Genomic DNA, 12,878 nt, shown 5'->3' with positions numbered 1-12,878 from the left:
GTCTTCCCGGGCTTTGATAGCTGTGCTTCCTTGCATTTATTATTTTGCTCTGCCTTTGTATCCTTCAAGAAACAGAAGAAGAAGGAAAAGAAGAATTAAGGAGAAGGAGAAGCATCTTCAAAAGCTGCATTTTAGCACTTCCGAATCTGTACTGGGGGAGGATTTACTACTATTACCACTATAATAATAATAATAATAATAATAACAATAATAATAATAATAATAATAAAATTAACCTTTTTAACTAAGCAGTTATAAAGGTCTCTCTTACACACACACTTTCTCACTCTCTCTCTCTGTCCTTTTTTCCCTCTCTGTCTTTTCAACTTTTCCTGCAAATCCATCCTCCTTCTTGTGCCCTGCGGGAGGGCTCTGTGGCACTGTGTTGTGCTGTGTGTGAGAAAATGAGAAGGAGAGATGGAGAGAGAGACAGAGAGAGAGAGGGGGTTAGAGACAGACTGATACACTGAGTTATGATGTAGAGTTTTATTGGGACACAGTTAAAAAACAGTTTTCTCAAGTGAAACATCTACATTTTCAGTCAGGTTTTCAATTTTGTTTAATTTTTGCTTTTTTTTATTGTTTTATTTGATTGATTCAGTTGTAGCCTGTCTGAAGGGGGGACTGGTCAGCTGGGAGATTGGCAACCAACATTTCTCCTCTCTCTGTCTTTCTCTTGACCACTGTCCACACTTCTCTCATTCCCTCTGCTTCCATCCTGTCATTTTCTCTCTCTCCATCTCCCCCCTCTCTCTTTCTGTCTTTTCCCTTTTAAGTAGTCAATAAGCAAATAATTGTTATTAAACGTGTGTGTGGGGTTGACTATGCATATAAATCAGTGTGTGTGGGGGTGTTTATCTGGATATAGTTTATGTCTAAAAGTGTGTGTGTGATTGTGTCTATCTCACTTAATAAAGTGTGTGTGTTTGTGTACATAAGTGTGTTATCTGTACACGTGTGTCAGTGTGTACATATGTGTGAGTGTTGTGTATGTATCTATAGTGTGTTAGTGTGTCTGTGATAGTGTGTATGAGTGTGTTTGTCTGTCTGTATTAGTGTGAACCTGTGTTTTTCTATGTATTTAAGTGCCTGTTTATGTGTCCATGTTAGAGTGTGTGTGTCTTAATGTATGTGTGTTTCTGTTTGTGTGTCTGTGTTAGCATGTGTGTTTGTGTGTGTTAGTATGTGAGTGTATGAGTGTGTGTATTAGTATGTGTGTGTTAGTGTGTGTGTTAATGTGTGTGTATGTGTGTGTTAATGTATATGTGTGTGTGTTAGTGTCTGTGTGTGCGTGTGTTAGTATGTGTGTCTGTGTGTGTGCGGTGCGCTGCTCTCGCGGCGGCTCCCCCTCGCTGAATTCCCGGCGCTACTTGTTAAAATGTTCCTGCGGGTGATGGGAAGTTGAAAGCCCTCAGATTCCAAATCAAAACTAACAAGGAAATGATCCGTGCCTGTAATCTGCGCCGCGCCGCCGGGGGGGCCTGGGGGGAAGCGGGGGGTGCAGAAAGGAGAGAGAGAAAGAGAGGGAGAGGGAAGGTAGAAGGGGGGACGGAGGAGTAACGAGGAGGAGGGGGGGGTAGGACGAGAGACGAGGGAGCATCCTCTTTGATTTGTAAAAAATGCATTACCTCCGAAATCAAACGGAAAATTACTGCACAGAAGCAGAAAAAAAAGAAAAACACACCGAGAGAAAATAGGAGGGAGGAGTGTGTGTATATATAGGAAAATAATATAAAAGCACACACACATATACACGCACACTCCGTGCGCCATAGCCATTCGTGCGCAAAATTGACGATTTCCCATATGCAGTACGTGTTTAAAAGTCACTGCATAGACACACAATTATACAATTTTATGTATATATGTATGTATGTATACATTTATTATTATTACAACTGAAGTTTTAATTATGCTGTAATGATAATTCATACTAACACGCCTTAATAGAACCATGGATTCATATTCAGCATTATTATCTACACACAGTACATTGTAATTCAATATTAATATTATAGTATAGTGTAATAAAGTACGTTACAATAGTATATAATGTAATATGGAATAGTATAGAGTATTGTACTCTAGTAAAGTGTAGTATAATGTTGTGTAGCATGGAAGTCTGTATTGCAGTATAGTTTTAGTGGTAAACAGCATAGCATAGTATAGTGTAATAAAGTACAGGATACTGTAGTATAGTATAATATTGTGTAGCATAGTATTGTGTAATATAGTATTGTATAGTATAGTGTAATATGGAATAGTATAGAGAAGTGTATACTAGTAAAGTGTAGTACAATGTGTAGCATGGAAGTCTATTGCAGTATAGTTTTAGTGTTATATGGTAAACAGCATAGCATAGTGTAATAGAGTATAGTCTAGTGTAATATGATATAGTGTAGTATAGTATACTGTTGTATAGTGTAATATAGTATAGTGTTGTACAGTATATTAGTGTAATATAGTATACTTTAGTGCAGCATGTTATAGTGCAGCATTACATAGTATATTATAAATTATTCTATAGTTTAGCTCAGAGTCAACTAATAGAACTTCTCTTAACCTGCTCTGTCTGTCTGTGTGTCTCTATGAATCGTAACTCTTTTCGTCCGTGTCTTCTTCCCTCCCTCTCTCTCTGTCCCAGTGCAGTGTGAATGTACGGTGGTGTCTCATTGGTATGTCTATATTAACCTCTCCTTTTCCTTTTCTCCACCCCCCCTCCCTCTCAGGTGTGACTCAGGGTGGCTATGGACTGTAACTGTGTGAGTGACCTGCTCCTGACCCCCCCGGTACCTGCACTCTGGACCCCAGGTAACCCCTCTCTCTTTCTATGCATTGTACTGTAATGTTAAGTCAGTCAGTCAGTGTATCAGTCATTGTGTTAGTGTATCAGTCATTGTGTTAGTGTGTCAGTCAGTGTGTCAGTCAGTCAGTGTATCAGTCAGTGTGTCAGTCAGTGAGTGAATGACTCTACAGTAACTCCACAATACTAAACCCTGTATCTCCATGTGTTTCTGTGTGTCTGTCCCTCTCCCTCTCTCTTCCAGGCATAGCATTCCCTGACTGGGCCTACAAGCCGGAGTCCAGCCCAGGTTCGAGGCAGATCCAGCTTTGGCACTTTATCCTGGAGCTGCTGCAGAAGGAGGAGTACCAGGGCGTGATTGCCTGGCAGGGGGACTACGGGGAGTTTGTGATCAAGGACCCTGATGAGGTGGCACGGCTCTGGGGCATCAGGAAGTGCAAACCGCACATGAACTATGACAAGCTGAGCCGGGCCCTGAGGTGCATTTTTTCTCTGTGCCTCTGTGTGTTTGTGTGTCACTGTGTGTCCCTGTGTCTGTGTCTCTCTGTTTCTCTCTGTGTGTCTCTGTGTTTCTGTGTGTCTCTCTGTGTCTTTGTGTCTCTCTGTGTCTATATGCTTTTCTGTGTGTGTCTCTGTGTCTTTCTGTCTCTCTGTGTGTCTCTGTGTCTCTCTGTCTCTGTGTGTCTCTGTGTCTCTCTGTTTCTCTCTGTGTGTCTCTCTTTGTCTATATGTTTTTCTGTGTGTGTCTCTGTGTCTCTCTGTCTCTCTGTGTCTCTCTGTTTGTCGCTGTGTCTCTATGTCTCTCTGTGTCTCTCTGTGTTTCTCTGTGTCTCTATGTGTCTCTCTGTGTTTCTCTGTCTGTGTCTCTCTCTGTGACCCTGTGTGTCTCTCTGTGTTTCTGTGTCTCTCTGTGTGTCTCTCTGTGTGTCTCTGTGTGTCTCTCTGTGTGTCTCTGTGTCTCTCTCTGTGTCGCTGTGTCTCTCTCTATCTATCTGTGTGTTTCTGTCTTTCTGTCTCTCTCCTCCATTCCTCAGTTAAACAGCAACTCTGTGCTCTTCTCTCTCTCTCCCAGTATTTTCCTACACCCTGTCCCTCTGTGCACCCCCACCCCCCTCATTACACCAGCCTTTTCTCTAATTAACCCTGTGTTCTGCAGATGAGTGTAACAGATTAGACCTCCTTAACTGCACGATTAACATCTAGTTACAGCTGGCACTCTGACACTCTGACTGACTGACACACTGACTGACTGACACAATGACTGACATACTGACTGATACACTGTCTGACTGACACACTGACTGACTGACTGATACACTGACTGATTGATACACGGACTGACTGACACACTGATGGCCTGACTGACACACTGACTGACTGACACAATGACTGACTGACTAACACACTCTGACTGACTGTCCGATTGACTGACTGACTGACACACTGACTGAATGATGCACTGTCTCTCTCTCAGCACAGTGTTATCATATGGAAGGTGTGTATCTGTACTAATCCCTTCCTCCTTCCTCTCCTTCCCACCTCTCCTTCTCCCTACTCCCTCCCTCACTCATTTTCTACCTCGCTCCCTCCCCTCAGGTATTACTACAACAAGCGCATCCTGCACAAGACAAAGGGCAAACGTTTCACCTACAAGTTTAACTTCAGTAAGGTGGTCCTGGTCAACTACCCTCTGCTGGATATGGCGGCCCCTCCCTTGCTCCTGACCCAGAACCACTTTGCTGGATCCCCGGCCCCCGAATGCGGCCCCCTCACCCCAGAGGTCAGAGGTCAAAGTGCCTAGAGGGGACACTGAGGGACAGAGACAGACACTGAGAGACAGAGAGACTGACACACACAGACACAGAGGCACTGACAAAAACACACACACACACACACACACACACACACTGAATGAGAGAGACACAGATGAAAAATACATAGACACTGACAGACATAGACACTGACAGACATTGAATAACAATATTCCATCCCTTCCTTTTAAAAATACCCTTTCAATAAAGAAATAAAATAATACACAGACAGACAGATACACAGGCAGGAAGGCAGACAGACAGACAGAGCTTAATTATATTCAGGCTACTTAAGATCAGGGATCAACCATCTGAAGCCACAGCCTCTCCTCACTGCCAACTGAAATAAATAAATATAGAGACAGTATTGATTTGTATGGCGGTGAAATCCTTCTCTCCTTTTTGCTCTCTTTTCTTCTTCACTCTCTCTCTCTTCCCCTTACTTTCTCCCTAGGGACTGTCGTGACTTTGCTCCTTCAGTCTCCCTCCCTCTCTCTCTCTCTCTCTATCTCTCTCTCTCTCCTCCCTCTCCTCCCTCTCCTCCCTCTGTTCTTCCCACTCATCCTGCCCTTGAGAAGTCTGAGTGAGAGCCTCTGTCAGTGTTCTGCACTGATGGGGGTCGAGGACAATTTTGCAGGATCAGTATCGCTGACCAGACTGATATGAATAAAATGATTATTGAACACCAGTTTATTCCACTCAGTCAGTCAGGCAGTGAGTGTATCAGTGTGTCAGTCAGTCAGTGTGTCAGTCAGTTCGTCAATGTGTCAGTCAGTCAATGTGTCTGTATTAACCTCTTCCCTTCTCTCTCTCTCTCTCTTAGGCTCTGCAGTCGTTGTTTCCGCGGTTACCAGACTCCACGGCCCGGGCTGCACTATTTGACAGGGGGGCGGCGCCAGGACCCGAATCGGACAAACTCAGACTGGACTCTACCTTCCCCTTCCTCAGCTCTGGTGAGAGAGCAGAAGAAAGAAAGGGGGAGAGAAAGAGAGGCATGGATAGAGAGGGATAAAGAGACAGAGAGAGGGAGTGGGATTGACAGTGGGGAAAGCAGGGAGAGAATGGTAGCTTGAATGGGAGGAACAGGTGGGAGGGAGAAAGAAAGAGAGAAAGAAAGAAAGATAAAATGCATGACTGAAAGGAGAACGACAGAAGCGAAAGAGAGAGAGAGAGAGAGAGAGAGAGAGAGAGAGAGGGAGGGAGGGAGGAAGAGAGAGACAGATGACTGGCCAGTGCCACAGACTGTCCCGAGGAATCTGTGTCTCTCCTCTCCCTCCCTCTCTCTTACTCCCCTGTGTCCACCCTCTCTCTCCCTCTCTCTCTCTCTCTTAATCCTGATACTGAGGGGCTGGCCCTAATTGTGAAAGCTGCTTTGGCCTGTGGGTTCCCATTAGTGTGTGTGCACAGAGAGAGGGAGAGGGGGGTGCAGACACTGTACTGTGATGCAATATTCATGTTGCTTCTGGGTGTGTTACTAATAACAGGCAGCCTGCAAATTAGACAGGATATCAAACACACTCTGACACACACACACACACACTTATATACACACACTTACATACACACACACAAACTTAAATACACACAGGCACATACACTTATACACAGTGATACGCATACTAATACACACACACATACAAACACTTATCCAGACTTATCCAGGCTTTGACCTGGACACACACACATACTGACTGACAAAATCTCTCTCACACACACACACTTACACACTGACTGACAAACTCACTCACACATACACACACTCACACACACTCTCTCTCTCACACATAGACTGATTGACAAACATGCACGAACACTGACTGACAAACTCTCTCACACACACACTCATGAATACTTACACACACTCACACACACTGACTGACAAACACTAACACACAGACTTTCACACACACAATCAAACTGAGAAACACATACACACTGACTGACAAACTCTCTCACACACACACACACACACACACACACACACACACACACACACACTCACACACACAGACCAGTGGGGCAGTGGTAACATAATAAGCGGCTATACAATGGGCCACAGATGACTGTCCACTATGATACGCCTTGATCACTATGACACGTCCTGACCACTATGAAACGCCCCCGGGCCACTATGACATGCCCCTGATCACTATGACATGCCCTGTCCACAATGATACGCCCCTGGCCACTATGACACACCCCTGTCACTGATACTAAATTGTATCTTTGGTGACTAAAATCTAGTTATTATTATTATTATTATTATTATTATTATTATTATTATTATTTTATTTATATCTTATTAATGTCTGTCTGTCTGTCTGTCCCACAGGCTCTCAGTGCTACTCCAAGCCGCCATCCCTGTTGACACCGTACGGCCGCACCCCCCCCTTTGGCGACTACCCCTGGGGCTTTAACCCTTATCTGCCCGGAGCCTTCTCCCTCGGCACCCCCAAATTGCCCCCGGGCTCCCTCTACCCCTCCCACTTCTACCCCAACCCCCTGCAGACCCCCCTCTCCCAGCTCCCCAACCCCTTCACCTCACTCCTGCCCAGCGGAGGGGCAGGTGGGGCAGAGGGGGCAACCCCAGCCAGTGGTGGAGGAGCGGGGGGTGCAGGAGGGACACAGACTAGGGTGGGTGCCCCCCCCTACCACAGCCTCTCTCTGAGCAGGATGGAGATGCCGGTGGGAGAGAGGGAGAGGGAGAGAGGGGAGAGGGGAATGGAGGGGGGTCCGCCCACCCAGGTCCTCACAGGGCTGGGGCTCGGGGGGGCGAACGTGGCTGTAGGGGGGGCCCAGGCTGCCCTGGACCGGCGAGCGGGGGGCGTGAAGGCAGACCCCGAGAGCGACTCCGACCTGGAGATCACTGACCTGAGCGACTGCAGCTCTGAGGTCGACAACGAGAGCGAGAGAGACTACAGGGGGGGACCCGGAGGGGTGGGGCGAGGGGGCACTGTCGTCAAGGATATGACAGCGCGGCAGCCAGGCGGCAACATTAGCAGCAACGGCACCGGAATCCTCATGGACAACAGGAAATCGGCCGTGGCCCCGCCCCTGGCCCTGCCCCCTGCCCCCACCGCTTCTCCCACGGGCTCCACCCACAGCCTGCAGATTGTGCCGCCTCTCGCCCTCCCTCCCCCTCCTCTTCCTCCTGCCTCTTCCTCCCCCTCTCCTTCTGCTGTCTCCCCCTCCTCCCCTTTACCTTCTCCTTCTCTCCTTTTCTCCTGTGGAGTGGGGGGCCCTGGACAGACCGCCCCCCCCGCCACTCAGAGACACTGACAACACGCACACCCCTCCCTCCCCACCTGGCCTCCTTTACCTCACTCCCTCGCTCTCTCTATCTCTCTATCTCTCTCCCTCACTCTCTCTCTCTCTCTCTCTGATTGTCTGAATCTCTCTCACACTCTTCCCCTCTCCCTCCCTCTCCCCTTCTCCCCCTCTCCCTCTCTCATTGGCTCTTGAAGAGGACTGCTCGGCAATCGTGTCGTCCTGTTCTTTGCAGATAATAATTATTAGCCACTTAACTAATTAGTAGAGTATTTAGTATCTGTCGTGAGGTTTTCTGGTTGGTCACAATTTATTTGTATTTGTTGCTCAAAGACTCTGTTGCACTAATTTGCCTGTTTTTTATTTTGTATGTATTATTATTATTATTATGATTGGAAAGGGGGAAGGGTTAAATGCTCTTTAAATTTGCCACCTCCCCTTCTGCCCCCCCAAGGTGCTCACAGATGTGTTCTAAAGCCTTCTTTGCACTGTGGGGGGGTTTCCGTTCCAGTTCTGAATTGCTTAATTGGGCAGGATACAACAGTGCCCAGGGGAGGAGGGGAGGGGGGGCAGAGATAGAGAGGGAGAAGTCAAAGGAGAGAGAGAGAGAGAGAGAGAGAGAGAGAGAGAGAGAGAGAGAGAGAGAGAGGGAGGGGGGTGTTCAGCATTCAGCAATAATGATAATTAATACAAACACTTCATAATTATTCCAGTGCATCATGATTAATGGATATTTGGTTGTAGGGGATTCAAGATAAATCCACAATTCAGAGTAAAATATCATTAAATATAAATCAAGCCTCCTGGACTGGGACTCTCGCTCTCTCTCTTTCCCTCTTTCCCTCTACTTTTCTCCCTCTCCTTCTCTCCCCCTTTCCCTCTCTGTTCCTCTCTCTCTCTCTCTGCACCTGTATATTGGACTAACTGGCCACAGACACTACAGGAGCTGCAATACTAGGCTGTGCTGTGTAGAGAGGGGTGTATGTGAGTGTGAGTGTGTTTGTATGTGGGGAGATGGGGGAAGTGTGTGTGTGGGGGGTCCTGGCCTAACAAGTGCAGAACAGTGTTTCTGGGGTATTGTGGGTGTGACAGTGTGACTGTACTGGACTGGACTGATGGAGTTCCAGTTTATAGACCGTTTGGGGCTATGCATTTACACAACACAACTCAAAAGCACAACCCAGCATAGCAAACAAACACAACACAACACCACAGAACACTATACACTTATACTGGATAAGGGCGTCTGCCAATAAATTAATAATAATAATAATAATAATAATAATAATAATAATACAACACAACACAACAGCACACCACACAAAAGTGCTCCCTGTCACAAAGTGCAGTAGTGCCATATAGTACAGTATAGATAATATAGATCAATGTAGTGTAGTATAGTACAGTATAGTAGAGTGCGGTGTAGTGTAGTAAAGCATTGGAAACATTTTGTGGGACTGGTGGAATTATGCAATAGAGTACAATACAAGTTGTGGTCGGTGTCGCCCTCTTGTGCTGGTACTGTGGTATAACGAGTGAACAGATGAAGACGGAAGGACAGGCTAGAGATAGACACACAGACAGACATACACACACACACACCAACACAGTCACAGACACACATAAACACACATACACAGTCACTGATTATCTGTGTGTTCTGCTTGCCCCTTGAAAACTGCAAAAACTACTATGTATGTATGTATGTATGTATTTATTGATTTCACATCAATGTATTTACTTATGCACCTATTTATTCCTTGTCAACATGTGCAGTCAGACAGCGTGTGTGTACGCGTGTACAGATAGAGAGAGAGGGAGAGAGAGAGAGAGGCAGGGAGAATTAAATTCTGTATACATATATATTAATAACAGGAAATTGGTTATGATGATATTTCACTTCAATTGATTCTTACTTTTTAAAAGTGTGTGAGAGAGAGAAAGAGAATATTGCATTTTTATGTGTGTTTTCCAGTGTGTACAGTTATTATGACTATTATTATTATGATGAAAGATGACTGTATCGTTGTTCCAGATAAAATAATAATTAAAGATCTATATAAATATATATATATATATATTACAACAAAATAATCATAATAATTTGAGACTTCAGAGACAAAGTGAGGGTTTTGCAAGAAAATATACAAAATAACAATAATATAATATTATGTGTCAGTCAGTCGTCACAATGGGGTTAAAATGGTGACTGACCACTCCAGTGCAATTTGCTTAAGCAAGTTACTCTCAATTCCACTTCCCCTCTTTCTCTGTGACCCCCGTTTGCTTGTGACAAAGGGCAAAGGTCACACTGGCGCCCATGGTTGGACACTCCAGTCCTATTGCTGGCAGAGTTCCTGGGCTGCACATGAGGAGGACAGGGAGGGATTTGCTCACACAGAGACAGTTCTCGCCAGGTGACAACACTGGGGGGCGGGGGGGGTAGAAACTAAACAACAAAAAACTGCTTCCTTTGGGTAGGGGTCCCACAGCCCAGTCCAGCACAAACCAACCCAGCCCAGCACACAACAGTCTAGTCCAGCACAAACCAGCCCAATCCAGTACAAACAAGTCCAGTCAAGCCCAGTCCAACACAAATCACCTCAGCCCAGCCCAGCCCAGCCCAGCCCAGCCCTGTCCAGTAAAAACTATCCCAGCCCGGCCAGATGCCACCACAGCATGGCAGAGTGGGCAGGACTCCACAGTGGATGGGGTGGACGCTGGGCAGGGTACAGGTGAACATTGTAGCCCTTTGTTCACTTTGACTAAGGAGATCCTCTGACTGCCCACAGTCTTGGAGCTGCCAATGTTTGTGAGCTGCCCACTGTCTCTGAGTTGCCAATGTCACTAAACTGCCCACTGTCTCTGAGCTACCAATGTCATGAAACTGCCCACTGTCTCTGAGCTACCCAGTGTCTATGAGCTGGCATTGTGCCCGCAGGCCCTTGTGCAACAGTGCCCTAGTGAAATGAAGGCTCCCTCCCTGTCCCTGTAGATATACTGCATCTGTATATTGGACTAACAGGCCACAGACACTACAGGAGCTGTAGTACTGGGCTGTGCTGTGTAGAGAGGGGTGTACACAACAAACAACACTGCACTGCACTGCACACAACAATAACAAGCTGAGTGGTATACAGTGGGCTCTGACATAGCAGTGCACAGTACAGTGTAGTGTAGTGTAGTGTAGTATAGTGTAGTTTGGTACTGTTCAGTATAGTACAGTGTATTGCAGAAGAAAACAATACAACACTGATGTAAAGTTTACAGTCCAGTATAGTGCAGCCAAGCCCAGTCCGTTCCAGTCCAATTTAGTCTAGTATATTTCAGTACAGTGCAGTTCAATACAGCACAATACACTCACCTAAAGGATTATTAGGAACACCATACTAATACTGTGTTTGACCCCCTTTCGCCTTCAGAACTGCCTTAATTCTACATGGCATTGATTCAACAATCTGCTGAAAGCATTCTTTAGAAATGTTGGCCCATATTGATAGGATAGCATCTTGCAGTTGATGGAGATTTGTGGGATGCACATCCAGGGCACGAAGCTCCCGTTCCACCACATCCCAAAGATGCTCTATTGGGTTGAGATCTGGTGACTGTGGGGGCCAGTTTAGTACAGTGAACTCATTGTCATGTTCAAGAAACCAATTTGAAATGATTCGACCTTTGTGACATGGTGCATTATCCTGCTGGAAGTAGCCATCAGAGGATGGGTACATGGTGGTCATAAAGGGATGGACATGGTCAGAAACAATGCTCAGGTAGGCCGTGGCATTTAAACGATGCCCAATTGGCACTAAGGGGCCTAAAGTGTGCCAAGAAAACATCCCCCACACCATTACACCACCACCACCAGCCTGCACAGTGGTAACAAGGCATGATGGATCCATGTTCTCATTCTATTTACGCCAAATTCTGACTCTACCATCTGAATGTCTCAACAGAAATCGAGACTCATCAGACCAGGCAACATTTTTCCAGTCTTCAACTGTCCAATTTTGGTGAGCTTGTGCAAATTGTAGCCTCTTTTTCCTATTTGTAGTGGAGATGAGTGGTACCCGGTGGGGTCTTCTGCTGTTGTAGCCCATCCGCCTCAAGGTTGTACGTGTTTTGGCTTCACAAATGCTTTGCTGCATACCTCGGTTGTAACGAGTGGTTATTTCAGTCAAAGTTGCTCTTCTATCAGCTTGAATCAGTCGGCCCATTCTCCTCTGACCTCTAGCATCAACAAGGCATTTTCGCCCACAGGACTACCGCATACTGGATGTTCTTCCCTTTTCACACCATTCTCTGTAAACCCTAGAAATGGTTGTGCGTGAAAATCCCAGTAACTGAGCAGATTGTGAAATACTCAGACCGGCCCGTCTGGCACCAACAACCATGCCACGCTCAAAATTGCTTAAATCACCTTTCTTTCCCATTCAGACATTCAGTTTGGAGTTCAGGAGATTGTCTTGACCAGGACCACACCCCTAAATGCATTGAAGCAACTGCCATGTGATTGGTTGGTTAGATAATTGCATTAATGAGAAATTGAACAGGTGTTCCTAATAATCCTTTAGGTGAGTGTATAGCGAACAGCAAAGCAGTGGTAGAGTCACACACACACACTGTATCAGCAGTGTAAATACGCATTCAGTGACTCAGACTGTACAGTATGTGCTCACTCTCGCTGTAGTTTATTCACAGTCACTCTCTGTCATTGCCCATTGTAAAAAAAAAAAAAAAAATGAAAAATAACAAAATAAAAATACATTTTAAAGGAAGAATGGGGAGAATTTTGAAACGAAGAAAGAATGAAAGGATGAAAGCAGAAAAATGACTAAAAATCTGATATCTTGGAAAAAGCAATAAAAAAAATCTGGAGTTTAAAAAAGTCAGTCAGGCGAGTCTTTTGTGAGTGTGAATGTGAGTGTGTGTGTGTGAGTGTGGCACAGGCTTTGTTACCACCCCTGCCCACAAGACAGCGCCAGAACTCAATTTATCCC

The 12,878-nt window shown here is 45.7% G+C and overlaps 1 protein-coding gene across 1 annotated transcript; it reads left to right on the top strand.

Annotated features, from left to right (window-relative positions):
* Positions 1-2,737: 2,737 nt before the first annotated feature.
* Positions 2,738-7,893, top strand: erfl1 (Ets2 repressor factor like 1). Its single transcript, XM_066717898.1, has 5 exons — positions 2,738-2,811; positions 3,048-3,282; positions 4,400-4,583; positions 5,438-5,567; positions 6,947-7,893. The coding sequence occupies exons 1-5, from the start codon at positions 2,748-2,750 to the stop codon at positions 7,891-7,893; spliced, it is 1,560 nt and encodes a 519-aa protein (XP_066573995.1). The 5' UTR covers positions 2,738-2,747.
* Positions 7,894-12,878: the final 4,985 nt, after the last annotated feature.

Source organism: Amia ocellicauda, chromosome 12, assembly GCF_036373705.1.
Source record: "Amia ocellicauda isolate fAmiCal2 chromosome 12, fAmiCal2.hap1, whole genome shotgun sequence".
NCBI lineage: Eukaryota > Metazoa > Chordata > Actinopteri > Amiiformes > Amiidae > Amia > Amia ocellicauda.
The sequence above is the reverse complement of the archived record's forward strand: the minus strand, read 5'-3'. Positions and strand labels throughout refer to the sequence as shown.

Excerpts from the sequence above, each read along its gene's own strand:
- erfl1 (XM_066717898.1), top strand. The coding sequence starts at position 2,748 with ATGGACTGTAACTGTGTGAGTGACCTGCTCCTGACCCCCCCGGTACCT. Across the intron at positions 3,283-4,399 it reads AAGCTGAGCCGGGCCCTGAG|GTATTACTACAACAAGCGCA; the intron begins GTGCATTTTTTC and ends CCCTCCCCTCAG. Across the intron at positions 4,584-5,437 it reads GCGGCCCCCTCACCCCAGAG|GCTCTGCAGTCGTTGTTTCC; the intron begins GTCAGAGGTCAA and ends TCTCTCTCTTAG.